We start from the raw sequence: 23,188 nt of genomic DNA on the forward strand, positions 1-23,188 counted from the left end.
GTTAACTATTTCAATGGAACCTAGGTCCTGAAATGTATCTAGGTACTAATCGACCTCACATTCCAACCTTGGAAATCAGAGTTTATCAAGCGATTGACATGATAGCTTTTAGCGACAAAGACATATCATCATTCTTCATTGCTCTTCTCATGAACGTCCAATCCATCCATGGATATAATGGCCTGATTTATAGGGCATAATGATGCTCGATTCCCCACACGTGATCTCGGAGAAACAGACCAAACTAGTTAAGATATTCCGGCCGCTAAAAATTATCTACAGAAAAAAAAAGCGGCAGCGCAACGGTCGCAAGGAAAGCTTTGGCACCACGATATAATCACCCATTTGTGTCTAAGAGATGACTGTCTAAAGGCTGGTTTTACAGCCCAAGCTGAACTATTTCTGAATTGATCTTCAGCACGCCCATTTCTGATTTGCACGCCGTTTAAAACCATCCGAAACGAGCTCTCTGGCTTCGAAGCCCCCCATCTCCAATAATGGATATCCACCGTTGTCGTTTCGTTTCTTATAACCCACAGGCGATCAATGCACTTGCATTCTCGCATCCCCCGTCAGCAGATCTAGCTGGACGTGGCGTACCCACCCTCCGACTCGCGATCGGTCGTGCGAACGGTGATATCGAAATATGGAACCCTATGCGCGGCGCCTGGTTCCAGGAGACCGTGATGCGTGGAGGCAAGGATAGAAGCATTGAAGGACTCGCATGGACTCTGGATCCCCAGGAGGATGGGCCAGATGGCACCAAATTACCAGGGAAGCTGCGTCTGTTTAGCATTGGATACTCCACAGCCGTCACCGAATGGGATCTTGAGAATGGCCGCCCGCTGCGTCACTCCAGTGGAAACTATGGAGAGATTTGGTGTCTTGCTGCGCAGCCCCGCTGGCAGGCGACCAAGGGCAAAGATGGGAAGCCGCTTCCTCCCGCCGAGGGCGAGCACACCGGTCAGCACCTCGCCGCAGGATGTGCGGATGGGTCAATTGTCATCTTGTCTACTGCCGATAACGAGCTCAAATTCTTGCGCCTGATGCGTCCCTCAACGAAAAGAGCGCGCGTCCTCAGCGTTACCTTCCAGAACCGCCATACCATCGTCGCGGGTTATGCTGATAGTTCTATCCGTCTCTTTGATATTCGCAGTGGTCAGATGCTGCGGACAATCTCTCTGGGCAAAGGTCCTACAGGAGGTCCGAAGGAATTGTTGGTTTGGTCGGTGAAATGTCTGCCGGACGGCACGATCGTTTCGGGTGACTCGGCTGGTGAAATTCGGTTCTGGGACGCAAAGAACTATTCTCTCGTTCAACGGATACAGGGCCATCTTGCAGATACTCTCGATATCGCAGTGAGTGCCAATGGAGACACTGTTGTCAGTGGCGGTGCCGACCAGAGGACGGTCGTCTACCGCAAGAAGGAGGGCGAGAAGGGCGACAAGAAGGGTCGCTGGGCTGAGATCATGCATCGTCGCTACCACACCCACGATGTCAAGACGTTCGCTGTCTACGAGACGAAGGATATCAGTATCGCTGTGTCTGGAGGTATGCTAAACATTGGCCCACTATCGATTTGAGATGTTCTAACAATGCTGACTTGTTTCGTTCAAAGGTCCCGATGCAACACCAGTTGTTCTCCCTCTGCGTGAATTCGGAAAGGAACACCACCGCAAGCTTTCGAGTCTTCCGCAGATTCCCCAGCTCACCTCCGCGCCGTCGTCTCGTTTGGTTATGAGTTTCTGGGATAGAGAAGTGAGCTTGTGGCGTGTGTCTCGAGGCCCTGCGTCTTTGCATGAGAACATTGATGGCCAACGGCATAGACTTGTTGGTAAGGTTCTGATCCAGGGCGAGGAAAACATCTCATCGGCGATGCTGTCTTCAGATGGCAAGACGCTCGCTGTTGCAACCATTGCTGAGGTCAAACTGTTTTCTCTCCGTCGGCGAAAGGGCGATGAGAAGGGTGCTCTGCGCATCCAGAAGATCGACGTACCTAAGGTGCTTTCCGATGAAGGTGCTCGCCTTGTGACCATTTCCCCGACGGCCGATGGCTTTCAATTGTTCGCCCCAACAGCGACATCTACATGGCAAAGATTCAGCCATCCTCCGTATCTAGTGAGAAGCCTCAAGTGGTGCCACAGTTTGCGAAGCTCAAGAGAGTCGCCCGTCATGTACGACACGAAAAGGCATCCCACGGAACGTTGGGTGACTACGAGAGAACAATACGATCTGTGGTGTTTTCAGATGACAGCAAGGTTCTGGCGTGTGGTGATATCTCTGGTTGTGTCGACACCTGGGTGCTGGGCGCAGGAGCCGCGAACGGTGCGGCCAAACGTAGCGGAGCCTCAGAGTCCGACGATGATTCATCTGATGATGAGGACGAGGACGTTGTGATTGAGGGCGAGCGCTGGACTACCGCTGCCACCGAATCACCAATCCCCCGTATGAAGTCCGGCATCACTTTGTTGTCCTTCCGTCCCAAGTCTGCCCCCACACAAAAGCTTCTCGCCAATGGCACACATCAGTCCGGCGAGGATCGTCTGATGGTCCTCACAAGTGAGCACCAGCTCATCGAATTTGATGCTCGGGATGGCAAATTGTCCGACTGGTCCAGACGCAATCCCAAGGCATACCTCCCCGCAGAGTTCCGAGGCGTTAAGGACCGAGCTATGGGCTGCATGTGGGATCTTTGTGAGGGCCGCGAGCGCCTCTGGCTCTACGGAGCATCATGGTTGTGGATGTTTGATCTGCTCCAAGACTTCCCCTCGCCCGATGAGGCTGAAGCTAGGACCGAAGAGGGCAAGACCGCGGGTCAGCTTGCCAAGGCATCGAAGCGCAAGCGCGAAGCCCTCGACGACGACGAATACGAGCGTAGGAAACACAACACTGGTGCCGGTGACCGAATCCCTCAGTCACAGATGGATGTCCACTTTGGCACCAAGGTCCGCAAGATCGTCGGCAGTGATGAATCGCAGGGAGAATGGATCGCGCTTGACAAGGAACGTCCCCGTGTCCCAGGCGAAGATGACGAGGCCTACGAGTACGACGAGTCCTTTGCAGCCACCAATGAGACAACCCTCGCCCGTCTACGACGTGGAGATGGAACTGCGGTCGAAACCGAAACCCCACAGAAGGGATCACGGAAGCACACCGGCGATACCCCGAAGAAGCAGCTGGTGGAGACCAATGGTGCCTCAGCTCAGCCTACACGTCGGTGGTGGCACACCTATAAATACCGTGATATCCTTGGCATTGTACCTCTCAACACCTTGTCGGATGACGATTCCGACGACCAGAGCCTCGAGTGGGATTCTGGAAGTCGCAGTGGTGGAGCGACCTATGTGGGACGTTGAACTGCCTGGTCGTTACGTGAAGGACTATGAGTGAAGCAGAGAGATGTCAAAGGGCTTTCTGTAAAAAAAAAATAGAATGGTGATTCAGATATGTAATTTTGTCATTTGAGCATACTTGGTGGAGCGCATGTTTACCGGCGCCTTATGTACAGGGATTCTGAATTGATGATTACCCCAAAAATTACTTGCCTATATCTAGGTAACTAGTTGACTCTCGTATGTCCTGTATATCGTGGGATGTCAAATATACTGAAGTACAAAGTGACAAAGGGACAAAGGAAGCTCGGCATTTCCAAGGTTGAAACGAACCAGAACCAGTGCGGGGCCTCAGAGTGACTTAAACCTCCGAGCTCAACTGGGCAGGTTCTTGACTTACTTGAAATCTCTGTACACCCTGAGCCAGCTGACCATTCTGAAAAGCTGAAAAGCCTTTTACCTGCTACCCTGCCACCCTGCTGTCTCCGTGAATCCCGAATCTCCTTCCGGTCCCGCTTATCGGCTTATCGTCTACACGTCAGCTCCAACCTTGGGAGGCTGTGAAGTCCGACATCCCTCTTTCCATAGACCCCTCTGCAAGGGCCAGGGATACGTTATCATAAATCAAGACTACATTTGCCAGAACATAAAGGCTCAGATCCATAAGGAGGTCAACAGCAGGACTACAGCATAGGTCCTCCCCAAGTCGAAGCCAGGGCGGGGCCAACTACTCCATATCGAAGAAAGCAGGCAAACACGCTGCCCCTTTTCAATAAACCATCGCATATCCCCCCTCTATATATCATTGCCAGCTCTCTGCTGTTTCGAACTCACCTCTCAGGACCTCGACTGCCATCTCAGATCCTCACAGAAACACATCCTACGCCTCTCCGACAATAGCCGCATAACTACACCATGGGCCTCTCATACAACGTCTACTTGACTGCCAACAAGATCTTTGGGTGTAAAGGATGCAAGACTCATCTGGCAGACTTCAACGAGATCATGAGTCGGGTATGAAAATGCCCTGAATCCTCTTCTTCCTACACTCCTGCTATGAATCACCTGTTACTGACCCGTGACTTTTGACTCCCTAGAACTTCCGAGGCCAGCACGGGAAAGCATACCTCTTCAATAAAGTCGTCAACGTCACGCAAGGCGAAGCCGTAGAGCGCAACATGACGACAGGTCGACATATCGTGCGTGACATCGCCTGCAGACAGTGCAAGGAAACGGTAGGATGGAAGTACGACAAGGCATACGAGAGCAGTGAGAAATACAAGGAGGGCAAATTCATCCTCGAGGAGGAACTGTTCTGTGTCGTTTGTTAGTGGGGACACTTCCACTCATACGCATGGTCCTCGTGTGTTGTCGATCTGGATCTTCGATTCGTGCACCTGGCCAGTTCTCGATTTCATGATAAGAATGGGATTGCATTCTCTGAGCATTTATGCTTTTCAAGACTGATTCCTGTTGCCTTGTTTTTCTTTCTCTTTCTCAGCTTTGGTGTTTGCGAAAGGCGTCGCAAGGAGTATTTGCCTTTCTTTGTTCGGTTTCTTTGGGCCTGATGGAACTGGAACCAGCTACACATTCGCAGAGCAGGGCTTGGGTGTCATGCCTTTCTGTTGCGTCCTTGGAATACATTTTGACAGTTTATCTCTCTTCTACGTAGTATCCACCTTCCATAAGAGCGATAGTTCTACTTGGAGTAGTAGCTCAAATTCCCTTGTATTCTGTCTATATCTGCAAACACATGCATCATATAGAACTTGGTCTCCATACTTTTAAAGCATCTCCATCTATATCCTATTTTCGGCGCTTTCAGTGGAGACCAACCACTGTGGGCATAGTCTACCAGCCCCACCAGGTGATTCATTCGCACAGAAGCCCGAGACTGGAGAAATTAGTAGATTTCTTCTTTAAATTCGGATCCCTTTGCATTCTGATTCTATATTGAAGAATTTGGCTTGGAGTATCCATTGTAGCAAAGCCTGACTTCCAAATTCCCCCGCCAAACCCCCAAAGTAAGTCTCTGCTGTCATACTTCAACTACAAGATTTCTCTATAAAAAGACTGAAAACTGACCAGCGTCAGGATGGCTCCCGCTCCCTCGGATTCTGGTATGATGCAGGCGGTCGTGTTTCACGGCCCCTATAAGGTCGCTGTTGAGCAGAGACCTATTCCCAATCTCCAGAACCCGGAGGATATTGTAGTCAAGGTGGGATATACCGCGCTTTGTGGAAGGTGGGATTGATCTATACTTGTTTTATCAAAAGACCAGTGCTAATCGTAATATTCTATAGTGAGTTGCACATGTTCCGTGGCGTGGAGCCTGCAGGAACTGGATTTATCATGGGCCATGAATTCGTGGGTGAGGTCGTTGAGATGGGCAGCGCCGTCAAGACTCTCCAGAAGGGTGACCGGGTTGTTACTGCGTTTACTACTTCCTGGTAAGCTGCGTGCTCACTAGATGCTCGTTTTGCAGTAAATTGTACGAACGTTGCGCTGACATCATGATAGCGGCGAATGCTTCTACTGCAAGCAAGGGTGGTCTTCTCGCTGTGATAAGAACAGTCTTTTTGGATGTGATAGCTTGGACGGTGGACAGGCCGAATACGTGGGTTTCTAAGCATATTCTTATTTTGCTCTATGTGCTGATATTGAGACTACGCAGGCGCGAATCCCGAATGCTGATGGTTCGGTCATGAAGGCCCCCGAGGGCGTTGACGAGAAGTATCTGGTTCTCATGGGAGATATCTTCCCCACAGGCTGGTTTGCAGCCAACAATGCATTCAAGAACTCGACCCCCGAGCAGATTGCTGAACAGACAGTAGTCCTAATTGGATGTGGACCTGTCGGTCTCTGTGCGCTCATCAATGCTCTGGAGTACAAGCCCAAGCATATCCTGGCGGTTGACTCCGTCCCCTCGAGACTGGAGCTTGCCAAGTCGCTTGGTGCTGAGCCGTGGAATTTCCAGCTGGACCGCGCTGGTCTAGACAAGCGTGTTCAAGAGCTGACAAACGGACGTGGTGCCGATGCTGTCATCGAAGTCGTCGGATTGAGTCCTGCCTTGCGCACTGGCTTTGAACTTCTGCGACCATGGGGAACCATTAGTAGCGTTGGTGTCCACAATGGAGAGGTAAGTAGATATGTATCGGCTTTTAGTATCGTTGCTAATAAGGTACTCAGATTCCCTGGGACGGCAATGATGCCTATTCCAAGAACCTCACTGTCCAGATGGGGCGATGCCCTGTTCGGTCTGTTGCTCCTCAGGCTCTGGAGGTGCTCAAGAGGAACCAGCACAAACTTGGCTTTATGGCTGATAAGATGATGCCACTCTCGCAGGCCGTGGAGGGCTATGATCTATTCAATGCGCACCAGGTGCAGAAAGTGATATTCGAGGCTGATAAATAGAGAGTATATGTATATAACCAGGTAAGATTAAATAGAAAAAGCAATAGAAGAGTAGAATTATATATAAGAAAAACCTGTATATAAAGAAAAGAAGAGGTCAGAGAAAAAGAGAGAGGCAGATTTTCATACTTGGGTTCTCCGCTTAAAGCAAAACACTTGAACTTCAACTCTTTCACATCTCCATCTCTCCTCCTCTCTCTCTCCTCACCTTTTTCCCTTTTTCTTCTTCCTCTCTCCTCTTCTCTCCTCTTCTCCCCTTTCTCTCATCGAGTTTCCTATTCATCTTCCTCTCCCTCTTGATCCAAGATCCTGCCACTTTCCCCTCCCATCCATTTCTCCACTTCCTATCTCCCTCTTCTGTGAGTCCTCTTTCTAGCAAGTTTGATCCTATTTTACAAGTTTCCCTCACCTGAGAATTCGCGCATCGCCCTGTACCACATGCGCACTCCTTTCTGCCTTTGTTACAAAACTGACTTTTGCCACTATTTGAGTGTGAAGTCTCTACCGTCCGCATCTCGCGACCGTACGGCCTTAAAGGAACCTTCTATCCCGCTACTCACTTGATCCTTTCAAACCGCTTAACCGCTTCTCCCACCTTCATCGATCACCGAAAAAATGGATTCCACCGAGATTCACCAAACCACCGTCGTGGACCACGACGAGCCCATGACCGATAACTTCAACGACAACCTCGCCGATCAGGGTGACCTTGAGGCCCCCCTTAAGACCGAGGAGGAGTATGCTATCGCCGATCTGACTCTGCGTGCTATTGTTTCCTCCAAGGAGGCCGGTGTCATCATCGGTAAGGCTGGCAAGAACGTTGCCGACCTCCGCGACGAGACCGGTGTCAAGGCCGGTGTAAGCAAGGTAGTTCCCGGTGTCCATGACCGTGTCCTGACTGTTACTGGTCAATTGCGCTCGCTTGCTCGTGCCTATGCGATCGTGGCAAAGGGTCTTTTGGAGGGTGCCCCGCAGATGGGCATGGGTGGCATTGTCTCTAACAATGGGACCCACCGTAAGTGATATCTTCTTTTTTTTTGTCGCTCTGGATATTTTGATTTGGAATCATTCTCCTGTATGGGGAGTTTAAAGAATCCATGCAGAGAGTCTGGAAATTATCATTTTGATCCGAACTTGTTCTAACTTTCTCTAGCCGTTCGCCTTCTGATCTCCCACAACCAAATGGGTACCATTATTGGACGACAGGTCTGAAGATCAAGCACATTCAGGATGCATCGGGTGTCCGGATGGTTGCGCAGAAGGAAATGCTCCCCCAATCCACAGAGCGCATTGTCGAGGTCCAGGGTACCCCGAGGGCATCGAGAAGGCCATTTGGGAAATCGGCAAATGTCTGCTTGACGACTGGCAGCGTGGCACCGGTACTGTTCTCTACAACCCCGCCGTCCGTGCTTCTCTCAGCGGCTCGCAGCCGCTCAGCAACAACCCCCCTGCTGGAAATGGCTACCAGAACAATACCAACAGCCGTCAGTACAACCGCACCGGCAACGGCGCCGACTTCAGCGATGGTGGCTATAACCGCCGATCTAACTCCGATGCTGGAAACCGCGGATACCCCTTGGTTACGGAAGACGGCGAAGAGATCCAGACCCAGAACATCAGCATTCCTGCGGACATGGTTGGATGCATCATCGGCGGGCGGAACCAAGATCACAGAGATTCGCCGAAGCTCGGGCGCTCGGATTTCGATCGCCAAAGCTCCCCATGATGAGACTGGCGAGCGCATGTTCACCATCATGGGAAGTGCTCTGGCTAACGAAAAGGCTCTGTACCTTCTCTACGAGAACCTGGAAGCCGAGAAGACTCGCCGCAGCCAGCTTCCCCAGGAATGAACCCCCCGGGAATATTTCCCGGTGTGTGGGTGTGCGCGGATGAGATGGTCCTAGCAGGACTCCTTTGTGTTCTCTGACCTTACGACTTCCTTGAAGACTTGTCGGTCACGATCAGCGGCGGTCATGTGCTAGCGCTTCTTTTGTTTTCTTTTTATTCCTCTATTTCATTCCGATTGCTTTGGGTCTTTCTCTCTTGGTCTTCTTCCTCGGCTCTCTTTCGAGGTTCTAGCCTCACCATACGTTGCTCTTATTCACAAAAGACAAAAGTTCGCTGCGATGGATGGAGGGTACACATGCGTATTAGATACCAATTTTGTGTGGTCTTTATCGACCATTGTGCGTTGAATTGCATCGCAACCCAAATGTCTCTCGATCCTAACCCTCAACTTTGCCAATCACAACAGCCTTACCTCCATTCCCTCCCTCGCTTCCCCACATCAGCTGAACTGTCACCGTGATGTCCCTAATCCGTCTTTATCCCGACTCCCGAATCCCAGATCTCTCCGCCTCCATCCCGGTCTCTACCTCCTCCTTGTCCTTGTCATCGTTCCACCTTGTGCGCCGCCAGATTGTAGCTGGCGGGGTATATTGATCCATGTCTTTCCCTCCACTCTTATCTCCTCGACTTATGTACCCTGTTCTCGTTCCCTTCCTATCCCTGATTTACTGCAATGCTACCACCTTTTACCAACCCTACCCTCTCCTTATTGCGGTGTATCTTGACCCTTGAAAACGAAACCCTCGAAATAATAAAAAAACGCTTCTGTCTCCTAATAACCCCCCTTTCATGTGTCTCGTTGCGTATCACCTTGGCTGCTGTTCTCAAATATGAATATCTGGTGTTAAATGTCAATAGGACATTGGCATTGTCTAATCTCATCAAATACTCCAGGAATAAGGATTTCTTGTATACCCTCTACAGATGGACCGTCCGGTTTATCTGCCGGTATATCTTTGTACGGATGATCTGTCCAACCGATTTATCGTTGAGCTAGTAAGACGTCAGCGATTTATACTATGCTACAATGTATAAGCTGGTGGACAAGGATATTATATCTTTCTATAAGACGACAGCAGAACGCACTAGCTTAAGTCGTATGGATTCTTTATAAAGCAACAGAACTAACAAGGAAGCGCTTGAATACCTCATTTCATTCCATTCCGTCATTATGTAAATGCTCGTCTGCGACTCACGGACAAAGGAGATAATAGAAAAGACCAGCTTACGGGCAGCAGACCTAGAAACAAAAATGCGCCCGCAAGTGAGAGATGCGACAAAAGAATAGACAAGAGAAACAAGTAGAAACAAGGAAAGGTAAACCCTAGGGCTGGTACACAAATGAAACAGTGCCACCCGGTAGGGTATTATGGACAAGAGACGCCGCCAATGGTAGGTTTTGTACATGAATTTGACAAACCAGTAGACATGTTGATAGTCTATGGTGGTGAGATGGTGTGTCTTTGCTGTCAGAGACCTTTCCCGCAGACAAGTATCACACAAAGAAATGTTGACGTAGAATAGGATGATGCGCTGACAGCGTGATGGGTGCAGTTTCTCAAATCAAAGACAGAGGAGATTCGTTAGAATGCATAATGCAATGTTGTGCAGAACTGTGGACAGGGAAAACTTCCAACTGTCATGGCTGGTGAGACATGCATATAACAAGCAAAGTCCTTTTGAAAGATGGAACGAGAACGCCGATGTCGAAGCAGATGTCCGAAAGAAACAGGATCAGATGCGGGGTCGCTGCGTAAAATAATTCAAGGTGACATAACCGGATATGTCGACGGTTGGCATGCAGGATGGCGGGGTTCAGCCAGAGGGATATGGGAGGTGTGAGCGTTAATCGATGCTGTCATCGAGGTTTACATTGTTGGGGGTGGCTGGGGCACGATTTCGAAGACCGAATCTCCGTGCGCCCAAGCTGTTCGTTCGCAGTCGTGGTGATTGGATTGGCGTGTAGCTGGTTGCCACTTTGCTCGATGGGGTCGAGATTCTGGTCTGGGAGGGCTCCATTTGGGGCCGCAGACCTTCTTCGACGCCAGATCCCTGCACGTTATTGGAAGAGAAGCTAGGCGTTAGGCCGTAACGGCGAGACCCAGCCTGGATGTTGGAGCGGGATGTCGCAGGAGTGTACGTAGCGGGGTTCATGTAGCTTCGACGGAATGAGAGACTGGATGAGAGAGTCGGTGTCCGAGGCTGCGATGACTGCACCTGCGGTTGTGGGACCTGTGATGATTGGTATTGCGGGGAGCGGGGGAGTATGCGAGGCCGCTCTGGTCCTGCTGCACACCGGAAATGGAGCGGGACACAGTGTGACCTTGGGAGAATCGTTGCCGAGGAGGGGGGATGGCTTGCGCAGGAAGCGGTGTGCCAATTTCCGTATTGGCTCTGGAGATCGAACGACTATGTGGACTTTCAGTCTCTCCGCTTTCCTCGCCAATGGTCAGTCTGCGGCTGCGGAGGGAACTTGACATGCGATTGAGACGACTGGCTGGGTTAGACATGCCGGGGGATTGGCTTGGACTCTGCTTCACATCCGTCGTGTTACCAGGACTGGTATTGACCAGGGATGCTCGACGTGCGTCAAGGCGACTGGAGATGCGAGTCGTGCTATGACGCCGCTCAACTCCTTCGGGCTCCTTGCTCCCGTTTCGCTGATACGTCGGTACGGACGTACGAGCATCGATCCCCGTGCCATTCGACAATTGGGGCTGCACGCCTGTCTCACGGCTTGACGACGGTCGGGCACTCTTTAGCTGCTCATCCGTCAAGGCTAGGCAAAGCTCGGTCAGGCTACGGCACACACTGTCCGCTTTGCGGCGGGCATGTCGTTCGGGTGAGGTGTATCCTCCATTCACGACAGAGACGCTGCCCGATGGGGCAGTATTGACGCCCAACGCGGTGGAAAGGTTCAAAGCATCGGTTATCGTCGCTTCCAGGGAGGTGTACACGTCACCGCTCAAGACAGCTTTTGCCTTGGCCAATGCGGATTGCAGAATCGGGTGCACCGGGCTCCGTTCCGTATCTGCAGTTGAGACGCTGGCTTTGCGGCGTTGCTTCGGCGAAGAGGATAAGGTGGTAATTGCAGTGTTTGCAGTCCGCGGTCTCTCGTTGGTAGGGGTGTACATCGCCGCTGAAGATGATGGAGGTAGCCTCCCCGTCAGTTCCAGCTTTTTGATCCGATCTTTGAGATCATCCAGTTCGTCCCAAACAGTGGATGGGGCCGTGGTGGACAATGTCGACTCGGTTCCATCAGCGCGCGATCGTTCTGTATCGGCTCGCGGTCGCCCGGTTACTTCAGAGGCAGAAGGTTGCCGACTGCTCCGGATCGTAGAGAGTCCCGAATAGCGATTGATGCGCGGATCGGTTCAGGAGGACCGGCGCTCCTGTTCCTCAGCAGCGGTAGGTGTGCGCGGTGAAGTTTCTGGGCTCGTGCGGCTGAAGCGGCTTCGTGGAACGCCGACAGCGGATCGCGCACTGGATCCTAGGCCACTGTAGCGGAAGCGACCTGAGTCGTCTAGAGGATGGGCGGATGACGCTGGAGTATGGATGGAGCTGTAGGGGGCAGTGGGGGAATCATTTTGCAAATGCAAGGGGTTGTCGATATTGCTATACCGCTGATCGGGTGACGGGGTTTGTTCTGTCGTTGGCGACCGTAGACTTTGGCTAGAATAACCAAGCCGTGACTAGTCCGTACGTTCTCGTTAGCTATCGGGAAGTCACAGGAAGGGGTTGAGCGGATGCCGTGGCCGATGAATGCCAGAGCGATCAGGAATGCGATCGGCTCAAGACCTATATTATTCTCACTTACCCGTCGAAAATCCGAGCGACCTATCGAGTCGCGACGGCCAGAATCAGCTCTCGCAATATTTAGGAACACATCCTCGTTCTTTGGGCGGCCCTCGTCCGTCGAAGACTTGTCCTCAATCCCCCGATGAGTACCGTTTAGACTGCCGTTGAGAGAACGAGCATTTTCATTTAGGGTTCTGGTCGCTCCAGAATAAGCCAGACTTGATGGCATGGTTCTTTTCACATCAGGGCGATCTTGGTGTAATTCGTCCTGTCTGGGCCTCTTCGAGGCATGGGGAGATTCAGAAGCTTGGGGGCTGGGTGAGCTGAAGCTTAGGACGGATCGCCGGGCGCGGTGCAATAAGGAGCGTTTGGTGTTTAGATTGGGTGTTTCATCGGTGGGGCCATCGAAGCGAGTGTGCAACGACAAAGAACGCGAGTGAGGAAAATGTCGGAAATGTTGGATGTGCTGGTCGTGGTCATAGTCACGATGCTGATTGACTTGGTTGGGTTGCAAACGGTCACGGGAACCTGCAGCCATCGTGTACTTTGTACTCTGTACACTGTACGAAGTACAGAGTACGGTGAAGTACTTTGTACCTTCAAAGTGTTCACGACTCTGGGGAAAGCTAGGATTGTATAGTTCCGACGGATTGGAAATATGCACAGTTCATAGTCATTGCAGGATGTCAGTAAGGACTTGTGGACTTGACCTGTCAGAAAGGATAAAGAATATTGGATGCGGGTATACACTGGAGAATTTCAATATTGACGAGCTTTTATTTTTCTATTGGATTTTGTTTGAAACTTGATTTTGTTTTGACTGGGAAATATTGAGGAAGGTACAATATCACTTGGGACTCTGTAGATGGCATATGCAGGATGATAGTACTCTACACTCATGTAGATGCTGGGAGTCTGTTCTACATAAATTCCGAAACAGGAAAAGAAGAAGGAAAAGAAAAAGAAAAGGAAAAGGAAGAAAACAAAAACAAAAAAATACAAAAATAAGCATTGAACCATGGTTCAATGCCAGACAAAACCATGGTTCCATTCAAAACCCCCCCAACAAATTGAATTTGACAGTTGACATCCATGGATCCAAAACAAACTGTAGGTACTATTCGGGTTGCAGTATGCAGGATACTATCTACATCTACATAGGTACAACATATCAAGTCCTGGATATAGTTTTGACATCGCAGACCATACTAATCACCTGATATATAACCATCCTTACAACTTCATTACCTAGGGATGCTAGTCGACCTTGAAATGGAAGTAGATGGTCGGAATACTTGGGACCCTTTATTGCGCTCTATATACAGTATAGGTATACTACCTAGGTAGACTGAATATGTTGGCAAATATCGTCCGATTCTTAGGTACTGCTTTCCATTCATACCAATGAATATAAAAAGCAAAGCGGGCAGCCTGGGCTAGGAAATGTACTCTAGGTGCATGTACATTGCTCTCGCTATTAATTATCAATTAAGTGACGAGATAGTACGTCAATCTCACCTTGGAACACTAGGACTACTTTTTATTAATAGTTAGACATGGGCTATACTTGGAGAAGAAACAAGCAAGGCTATGCTAATAAAGGGGCTTAATCAGTGACAGATATCCTAGTGTACGGGGTATACCTTGTTGGCTCGCTAGTATCACTTAATGTGGAATCCTATAATAGACAGAGCGCCTTGTCTAGACCCATGTACTCCGTATACAACATAGTGATATGAGTCGAATCCTTCAATACTTAGGCACAGCCACTTGACCATTTCTTGACAAGTCCATTGTCATGTGCGTATTGCTCGTGTGGCAATCCACTATGTAGGCATACAGGTAACACGGAGTAGGTGGACCAACTTGGTGCCTTGATTAGATTGATCATTATTAAACAGAAATCTATTTATGGAATAATCCGGAGAGCCCTATATTGTATATTGCGACGGCTAGCCGAACCATGTCATTTGCAATATGTACCGATAATAAGAGACAAGGCAAGACAAGACCAAGAGTTCATTCGCGGTAGTAGTTTAATTGAACAAGCTGTCCTTGTACTCGGTATGCGACAAACCAATGGAAAGTGTCCATCAAGTCTGAAACACAAGTATGTCAACCAAGCGTAAGCTGCTTATGTCGCAATCCAGGATATTTATTTTTAGAAGCGCATGCTGAAACATCTGGAGTTCCTTCAGGATTAAGAACGCCAGAGAAAGGGGTTCATCTATTTGGAACTTTTCTGGCACAAACCAGATTTTCGGTGACAGGGTGATGAATACCATGGGAATATCCTCTCCAGACTCGGCATATGGCGAAGTGAAGATCCAGTTTCAGGACTACAATCCACGTGGAGAAGGCCGATCATTCGTCATTCCCCGAAAATATAGTGGGCCTCAAGCTTCAGTAACTCTCCCCAGCCTCCATAGGGATAATCCCGGCTGATGTAATAGACGATCTAGTTGCATATAACTTCTAGGGGTAAATATTGCTATTCTCCGTACGGAGTATGAAATTAAAATATAGCTTCAAACCTGTTTGTATTATATCTCACACGATCTTGAGACAAGTGCCAAGACCCACTAGTCTCCCACTAGTGCCAATTTGGCGTGTTTCATCCAGCGCCAAACCCAGATCCATGGGGTTTCAGATTGTGCCTTGTCCTCCTGCTATCATCCAATCAGATATCTCTCTATTCCTATTTGGGGAGTTGCCCCTAAAATGTTGAATGGCCCAATGGCATCATGTCCACACAATCCATGGGTCAGCCAGCCCACCGTTCACCCATTCAAATTTATGTTGTTTTGACCTGAATCATGTATGTACATATGTAATTATCTAGGTACGGAGTAGAGAAACAGTGGAGTTATGTATTGAGAGACGGGAAGGTAAAATTGGAAGACTGGAAGACTGTCTCCCTTTCGGGTTACTACGCACAGCACATCTCCACCATATCCCGTCTCGAATGTCTCCCCCCCTTGTCATCTCGGTCTTTAAGCCGTTTGTGTTGGTATTGTGTGTAACAGATGGGGGTATCCAACTTTAAGGAATATACGGAGTACTTGTGGACATGGATGTACTCAGCTGTGGGACTATACTATGTGGGACCTGAGCATGTAGTATTTTGGGAAATACATACAACATACAACATACATAGAAAGAATGAGAGAATGAATGAATATAATAATATTTGGAAATGTAAGAAAATAGATAACACGCTAAGGTGGGAAGAGGCACACTCACGAGCCTCTCATTTACGTTGATTTGACGCCGACCTAAACATTCCAGGGCGGCTAAAATTAGAGAGGGCAGTGATTGGGCTTTTATCTCCCCTCTTTTCTGGTATTGTATGTTACTTTTGTTACTTTTTGTTACTTTGTTACTTCCAGATCCCCAAAACACGAAAGGGTCCAAAATCCCGTATACTCTCTTTTTCTTTTCCTCTTCCTATTCTGCCTTTCTTCTCTCTTTTTCATCCTTCCAGTTCCCTGGAGGAACCGCTTTGATTCTATACGACTCTCTGTGATACCTTTCTTTCCCTTTTCATTATTCCCTTTGATCTTTAACTCTTTGGTCTTTGATCTTTGGTCCAGTCATTCCTTCATATTCCTTACAAATACTGGAAAAGAAAAGAAGATACACATACCCTTGTGATCTGGTATGTGGATGGCCTTCCCCAATAACCAACCTCTCGTTTATTACACTTCCTCATTCTCCTTCATGACATCGTGCATTGTGTGCCTTTCCCCTTGATCATTAGTCTCAAACCCTTGCATTTATGTTGCCCTAGATTCAAGCTAAACATCCTTCCCAATAGAGACTCCATTTGCGCAGGCAGCAAGTGCATCTTCGATCCCGAATGCCATTCTAGCCTCTCTTGTGAGAGCCGGATTGAAAGGAACTTCCCTTTCACAGTGTCGATTCCTCGGACAATGCCAGTGCAAACTAGCCAGCCGTCCTTTCCGGACTCATTTCCATCTTTCATGTCGGTGTTTGGTGGTCCACTTCCGCGATACAAAGAAGAAGCAAACACTATCCACCCTCTTCAATACCCAACCCATGTCCCTGTCAATACGCGTCTACTTCCTTCCCCCCACCGCGAAAGTGTTTCGTCCATGACCTCGGCATCCACCGAGTCATCCCCGACCACCACCATCTCACCTTTTGATTCGCCCGGCGGGGGTGACATCTCTCCGAGCTCGTCCCCGGAATCTCCATCTGCCATGTCGGTCTCATACCCCAAATTCATGCCCTCCACACGGCCCGTGGAGCTTCCTCCGCGCCTTGCGCCTGTCGGTGAACCACGCCTGTCGCAGCCGACCCCTCATAATGCGCGCCCAGACTCCCCGAACCGGCGGGCGCGTAATCTCAAGAACTTGTCATTGCGAATGCCACCCCCATCTCAGTCCCGCCCACCTATCGCTACTGCATCGATGGTGGAGACGTCACAACACCACTTTGATACCCCGCCATCTCCCATCGCGATCCCGGCAGAGCAAGAGCACGAGGCGACGCGTCGCCAATCTGACCATCCAAACCCCCACATTCAATAAACCGTTGTCCGGTATCTCTACTGATGCCGTGCCCCCAACTCCATCCCTACGCCACGCAGAATCTTCACCTTCGCTTGCATCGATTACATCACCCTCGTTCGCCCCACGGGGAGGCATGCAGCTTCCCCGGCTAATGCCGCATGGTACGCGCCGTTTTTCTAGCGCATCTGCTGATGATGTTTCGTCCCCTGTCACCCTGCAGCCGGTTGATGGGTCTGGCTTCTCTCGCCGTGTTCTTGATGGCCTAGAAGAAGAGGATGACCACCTCGACTCGCGGGAGTCGACCCGCAAGAAGGATCGTGGCTACCCGGACGGGCCTATCCGGATCCACGACTCTGGTGTCTACCTGTATCTGGAACCAACAGCAGAAGAAGCGTCCAAGTTTGACGTGGTTATCAACGTCGCTAAAGAAGTGGTGAACCCGTTCAATCCTAGCAAGGACGACCGGAACGATACAGTGATGAGCACTTGGCGCAACGCTTCCATGGCCTCGAAACGCTTCTCCCGAGGCGAGCCCCAGACCGCGATTTCAGAAATGTCCTTTAAGTCTGCCTGGGAATTTCAGCCCTCGGATTCTGAGTCGCCAACCCCTACTACCTCGACTCCTACAACTTCGGTACCTGAGTACCTCCATGTCGGTTGGGACCACAACTCCGAAATTCTCGAAGATCTGCTCCCGCTCTGTGAGCTGATTGACGACCGGGTGGCCGAAGGAAAGAAAGTTCTGGTGCATTGCCAGCTGGGCGCCAGTCGCTCGGCATCGCTGGTCATTGCCTATGGATTGTACAAAAACCGAAACCTGGATTTCAACTCGATGTACGAAGCAGTTAAGGGACGCAGCCAGTGGGTTGGCCCGAACATGAGTCTCATCTACCAGCTCACAGACTTCCGCTCTAAACTGCTGCGGGGATCTACCTCTAAGCCCCCACCTCAGGAGTGGTTCGTCCAAACCGGCCGACGAAGCTCAGAGCCTCAGGTTGCACGAGCTGAGCGCCCAGAGTCCAACGAATCCAGCCGACCACCATTCCGTGGCCTGTCGCAGGCACCATCAACTAGTTGCCTCTCAATCCCAGAAACAAGATCGACGCGTCCCACTACGAGCGACGACGGTAGCTACACAAAATCCAAGTCCTACTCGCCCAAAAGGAGTCTGTCCCCCCGACCCCTCCCATTCCGACAGAAGTTTCAGTCCGTGGGACCTGCCTCGGGCCGGCTACGGGGGTTGCCGCGTAGCGTCAGCAGCTGTGACCCGCTCGTTCAGACCCATGTGTTTGTACGTGATGCGCCAGACTCCGGTGGTGGTTTGTTCTCACCGAGGACGAACGAATTCCTCTCGCCAACCCCTTTGGCACCAGCATCATTCCATCGCATTGATCGCTCGGCAGCCCTGTCTCCACCTCCTATCCCCCGTGCCATGGGGTTTGCCACCGAACCGGCAGACCCCCGCTCGCCTCCATCCGGCGGCGAACCCCTGATCATGAGATCTATTGATGAATTCTTGTGATCTATCCGCCTCGTGTCCTTTGAGACCCGGCTCGAAATGATTCTACGACCCGACATATTTTCCATGTCTCTTTCCTGATTTGAAGACCATCTGCTCGCCCCCGGGACGTGTGTTGTGTCCCGGGAGTCAATGCCCTTCCATTCTCACTTACTAATTTCTTCCACTCATCTCAATCAGATGACTGGCTTGATGATACTCATGACCAAAGCAGGCTTTGCCGTCGCTCATCGCCATTTTCCCTAACCTGCATACTTGCTGCATATTTCTTTTTGTCATTTGAACCTACGGGTCTTGCCAACACCATTTCTGGTCACCATCGCTTGAACTTTCTTCCTTCTTTTTTTTTCCACTACTGGCGTCTCGGGTGTCCAAAACGGACTCATTTTGATACCAAGGCCCGGCCTGGGAAGATCGAATCAGACCTGTCTGCTTCCTTTGCGCCTGGTACCTGTAATATTATCGGAGGGTACTATCTCGTTTGGGTTTCTTTTGCTTCTATTGGCTTTCGTCTCACGTTCGCTTGGTTATTTCGTGTTACTCTCCTATCTTTCCATCTTGCCGCTCAGGACAAGATCTTGACTTCTGCGCCTTTGTGTGTTCAGCATTCGTGTGGTGAAGCCGCTTAGTTCCTCCTGGGATCACGGTATGCTTGGTTTATGGGTGAAAGATGGCATGATAAATACCCCATTTGCACATTCTCACAATAGAGATCGACGTTAAGCTTCAATTGTTTCTCGTACAGCTGTAAAAACTTGGAATCAAGTCTAGTTCTAGGTTCAATTGTCGCGGCTTCAGACTGTTGATTAGAACGGAGATAGCGATAAGCCCCGAGAACATCTCCAGGGCTCCAACCCAAATTTTTCCTTGCGCATCCTCTGCATGCTCTCGACAATGGCTGAAGAATCTCATCCAGCATACCTCTCGCCCAGCGAGCTGGGCACAAAAGACTAGTATGTGTCCATTTCAGCCGCACCCTCACTCCCTTGCTGGGAATTCATGAACCCCGCTCTACCCCTCCATCGTGTTGTATACAGTGAAACAGGCACTGCGAATGCAGCAACGGATCAATTGGACTATCAATTGATCTATACGACCGCCTCTAATATCTGAACAGAATTTCCAAACCCAAACTAACAATCCAAACCTAGCTGGGAATCCTACTACGCCCGCACACTAGCCCACATCTCGCACGAAGCTCCCAAGAATGACCGCAATGCCGATGCCAAAGACCAAGATGATGACGATGTCGCATCTACATCCGACCTAAACGAAGAAGACGACCCCGGCACATCCTGGTTCTCCGAACACAACGCCCCGCAAAAAGTCCTCCACTTCCTCACGCGCAAGTCCTTCCCCTTGTCGCCGCGCAATACACACAAAGGCCCGCGCCAGCCGAGTGTTCTAGATCTCGGTACCGGGAATGGGAGTATGCTCGCGCTGCTTAAGAAGAAGGGCGGGTATAGGGGGCGTCTTGTTGGCGTTGATTACTCGCGCCAGAGTGTTGAGCTTGCGAGGGAGTTGCAGCGTGTGAGAGGGCATTCGGCTTATCGCACTGACTCTGAGGATGAGGATGAGGATGAATCTGATGATGAAGAGGATGGTGAGGCTGAGGCTGAGGCTGGATCCAATGACTTGCCGGAACAAGAAACATCCATCCAGTTTGAGGAGTGGGATATTCTCGGCTCGAAGGCGATTCTTTCTGAGACAGGTCTTGAGGTATCACCCTCCTCTCCATCGGAAACACTCCCCTGGTTCCCCTACCATGAAGGTGGCTTCGACATCGTGCTTGACAAGGGGACGTTTGATGCTGTCTCGCTAGCTGATGATGCGAAGACCACCCGTGTCTGTGAGAGATACCCTGATATCGCGCGGCGCTTAGTGCGGCGCGGTGGGTTCCTGATTGTTACTACCTGCAATTGGACCGAGGAAGAGCTGGTGCATTGGTTCACTGGGGGTCGGACGAGTGGGGATCGGTTGGCGGTTTGGGGCCGTGTTGAGTATCCTCGGTTCCGGTTTGGAGGACATGAGGGACAGGGTGTTTGTACGGTGTGTTTCCAGAGGCTTGGGGATGCTTGATACTTGGTGGAGCTACGGAATACCATGCGAACTATACCCCCTAAGCAAACAAAGGTGGAAAGCAGATAGCCAGTATAGATATATGCTGAATATAGTACTGAAATATGTCCATCATTCGTTCCTCTATTTTATGCTCGTAATCTCATCATGCAAGGGAACTGAGATATCGCTCAAAAATGCACATGCCATCATCAGAACCACAGTCCAAAATTCTACTCCCCTTTCCTCTTCAAAACAGCAATAACACACCACCTCTTCTGATTCTCCGTACCCTCCCCTTCCCTAATCGGAAGCCATTCCCTGCGAATCTCGCCCCCATCGTCCAACCTCGCAACCAAATCCCTCTCATAGATCGTCTGAATCACGAACCCATTCTTAAGGACCGTCTCAAAGAACCCAGCAACAATCGCGCGCCCGGTATGGAAGCCAGCAACGACCCACACCTTTCCACCTGGCGAAAGGAACCACTGCATAGTGCGGGCGAGGTTCTCATGCTGCGAGCGCATCCAGAAACAATCCGCCGCGACAATGCGCGTAAAGACACCCTTGTTCGCCGTCGAGAAAGAGTCATCCAACACACCCCATTCATGCGGATGCATTGAAATTTGTCTTTCGGCCGTAGACGCGCGCCTGGCTAGATTGTGCTCTATATTGAAAGCGATTGCGCCGCTGAATGCCGGCGACGAGGGGTGGTCCGTTGCGACAACCTTCGAGGCGCCAGCTAGGGAACAGATTACTGAGGGGAGAGCGGCGCCTGTAAGCAATATCAATGTATTAGTTTGAGTGTCTTAGGGTTGAGGGGTACAGTATAAACTGTGACGAATGGCATAATGAAACTAGAAACAGCCCACTTACCAGCGCCCAACTCGAGTACACTCTCGCCCTTAGTACTCCACAGCTCCCGGTTTTCTTTTCTGGCTTCTGTCTCTGTTTCGCCCGGTGCTGTGGGTGTGTCCGCTTCCTCGACACCCTCTGCGACGACCATTGCCGCGCTCCAGAGGAAATGCGCGAAGAGCTTGCGGCCCTCGTCGACCTGGTTTACGGAGCCGTCTGGCTTGGCTTGGCCTGCGGCAATCTCCTCGGAGCGCTTCTCGCTTGAGCTTGGGTAGCTGGGGACCATGATGTTGAGGTCGCCATAGCGCGGGGAGCTGTAGAGGAGGTGTTGGCCTGGGTCGCCGTGGAAGGAAGGTGCGTCATCTGGGAAGAGGTGAGGAAGGAATGCACCGAAGAGGTCTTCGGTTGATTCCTCGTCTTCGACGACGTCTTGGTTTTGGAATTCTGGCGCTGGGGCGCTGGGTGTGTTGGGATAGTGGCGGCGGGGGAGGGGCCGTAGACGGGAATGAAGCATTGCTGCGGTTGTGGTATTTTTGGGTTAGGATTTGATCTGGTATGCTCGAAGTAGAGATCCCGAAGGTTTCCAAGGTTTCCCTGGTTGTATGGTTGAAAAGTCAATTGACCTATTATATGAGGCCATTGCGACCCTTCCCGAGTTCTGCACAATCTTTATTTCTTATCGGGGATTTTGATAAGGGTTGAAATATGTTTGCATTGTTTGATTTAATACGGAGTCGATTAGGTGAGTTTCCCTCCACCTTGGAGGTCCGACCACGTCGTGGTAAATAATAATGGAGCATATGAGATTCACTGCGATTGAATTGTTGTCTTGATAAGTCCATTTGAGGACATAATTCCACAGCTATGGTAGCTCTCGGTTGCTCTAATAATTGGATCGACAACGATCCAACTTTCTAACCCAATAATACTGACAAGAAGAATGTCCCGGGTATCTCAGCCGCAGGTCAAAAATGACGGGCCAGGAACCTTGGGACCTTGGGAATGTGCCAGAAACAAGAAAGATTAGGGGGGCTTCCTCCTCAAGGGCGCCAAAAATAATTCCGCCCAAGTGCTCGTGCGCAAGAGGGCAGTGTGACGCTCGGAGTAATGATCCTCTCCTGCAGGCGTTAGCGTGCGAGATGGCGCAACCTGATCGGAGGAATGTGTGGTGACCTGAGCGATTACCTAACTGACACCTGTCCCTTCGGGGCCTGGGTGCTGTCGCCTTGGAGTGCCCTTAGATGATAAGCCACAATTCCTCTTTGCCACAAAAGATGTTCTTATGCTGCAACATGTAACGAAGTATGTACCATCAGGGAAATTGCATTAAATTAGATCATTGTATCAGCTGGAGGGTATCAGGTGATATCTTTGACTAAGCCCAATGACATCATTGGCCCCCACTTCATCCACTCTGTTCCAAGCACTAGACCGGTCGATGCCATGCAGGTGATCTCGATACATGGCAAAGCGGTACTTCCTAAGTCACTAGTTTAAGTGCTCGCGGCCATCTCCTATCAATGCACATTCGTCATTGCCCGGGTGGGAACCAAGTAACCTGATTGGTACTTGAATCCAGAGTCCAGCTGTCCCATCTTGTGACCCTAGTTGATCGTCAGGCAACTGGAGGTTTTTGTTTTATTTTTTTATTTTTTTAAGCAAAGGTGTTCACTTTCCTAAGGTTGCAATATTTTGCATATAAAAAGGACATGTCAAATGGTGAATTGGGTTATAATTATTTTATAGCTGAGACTGGATCCATGGCTCTATCCTTCAGAACCAGGGCGCAGACCCTTCCCCTGTACGGAACGCCATCCGAGGGCTAGGAA

The 23,188-nt window shown here is 50.3% G+C and overlaps 8 protein-coding genes across 8 annotated transcripts; 6 read left to right on the forward strand and 2 right to left on the reverse strand.

Moving 5' to 3' along the window:
* Positions 1-497: 497 nt before the first annotated feature.
* ura7 (small subunit rRNA maturation protein UTP4) lies at positions 498-3,356 on the forward strand (the record flags this gene model as incomplete). Its single annotated transcript, XM_057289041.1, has 3 exons — positions 498-1,551; positions 1,619-2,063; positions 2,120-3,356. The coding sequence occupies 3 exons, from the start codon at positions 498-500 to the stop codon at positions 3,354-3,356; spliced, it is 2,736 nt and encodes a 911-aa protein (XP_057150243.1).
* An 891-nt stretch (positions 3,357-4,247) lies between these two features.
* Positions 4,248-4,663, forward strand: N7519_002264 (putative Yippee zinc-binding protein Moh1; the record flags this gene model as incomplete). The annotated part of the gene is made up of 2 exons (XM_057289042.1): positions 4,248-4,346; positions 4,430-4,663. The coding sequence occupies 2 exons, from the start codon at positions 4,248-4,250 to the stop codon at positions 4,661-4,663; spliced, it is 333 nt and encodes a 110-aa protein (XP_057150244.1).
* Positions 4,664-5,427: 764 nt separating this feature from the next.
* Positions 5,428-6,746, forward strand: N7519_002265 (alcohol dehydrogenase family protein; the record flags this gene model as incomplete). The annotated part of the gene is made up of 5 exons (XM_057289043.1): positions 5,428-5,576; positions 5,636-5,782; positions 5,853-5,949; positions 6,007-6,471; positions 6,522-6,746. 5 exons carry the CDS (start codon positions 5,428-5,430, stop codon positions 6,744-6,746), a joined length of 1,083 nt encoding a protein of 360 aa, XP_057150245.1.
* Positions 6,747-7,361: 615 nt separating this feature from the next.
* On the forward strand, positions 7,362-8,596 carry N7519_002266 (uncharacterized protein; the record flags this gene model as incomplete). Its single annotated transcript, XM_057289044.1, has 3 exons — positions 7,362-7,761; positions 8,051-8,382; positions 8,414-8,596. The coding sequence occupies 3 exons, from the start codon at positions 7,362-7,364 to the stop codon at positions 8,594-8,596; spliced, it is 915 nt and encodes a 304-aa protein (XP_057150246.1).
* Positions 8,597-10,439: 1,843 nt separating this feature from the next.
* On the reverse strand, positions 10,440-12,930 carry N7519_002267 (putative LPXTG-motif cell wall anchor domain protein; the record flags this gene model as incomplete). Its single annotated transcript, XM_057289045.1, has 4 exons — positions 10,440-10,770; positions 10,827-11,918; positions 11,979-12,286; positions 12,412-12,930. 4 exons carry the CDS (start codon positions 12,928-12,930, stop codon positions 10,440-10,442), a joined length of 2,250 nt encoding a protein of 749 aa, XP_057150247.1.
* Positions 12,931-16,375: 3,445 nt separating this feature from the next.
* On the forward strand, positions 16,376-18,449 carry dspD (putative protein-tyrosine phosphatase; the record flags this gene model as incomplete). The annotated part of the gene is made up of 2 exons (XM_057289046.1): positions 16,376-16,828; positions 16,887-18,449. The coding sequence occupies 2 exons, from the start codon at positions 16,376-16,378 to the stop codon at positions 18,447-18,449; spliced, it is 2,016 nt and encodes a 671-aa protein (XP_057150248.1).
* Positions 18,450-19,340: 891 nt separating this feature from the next.
* N7519_002269 (putative S-adenosylmethionine-dependent methyltransferase) lies at positions 19,341-20,525 on the forward strand (the record flags this gene model as incomplete). The annotated part of the gene is made up of 2 exons (XM_057289047.1): positions 19,341-19,399; positions 19,598-20,525. The coding sequence occupies 2 exons, from the start codon at positions 19,341-19,343 to the stop codon at positions 20,523-20,525; spliced, it is 987 nt and encodes a 328-aa protein (XP_057150249.1).
* Positions 20,526-20,737: 212 nt separating this feature from the next.
* N7519_002270 (putative nicotinamide N-methyltransferase) lies at positions 20,738-21,873 on the reverse strand (the record flags this gene model as incomplete). Its single annotated transcript, XM_057289048.1, has 2 exons — positions 20,738-21,279; positions 21,381-21,873. 2 exons carry the CDS (start codon positions 21,871-21,873, stop codon positions 20,738-20,740), a joined length of 1,035 nt encoding a protein of 344 aa, XP_057150250.1.
* Between the last annotated feature and the right edge of the window lie 1,315 nt (positions 21,874-23,188).

The sequence above is a fragment of the Penicillium mononematosum genome, assembly GCF_028829835.1.
Source record: "Penicillium mononematosum strain IBT 11891 chromosome Unknown utg000002l:1.0-8112719.0:1.0-8118358.0, whole genome shotgun sequence".
In the NCBI taxonomy this organism is placed as follows: Eukaryota; Fungi; Ascomycota; class Eurotiomycetes; order Eurotiales; family Aspergillaceae; genus Penicillium; species Penicillium mononematosum.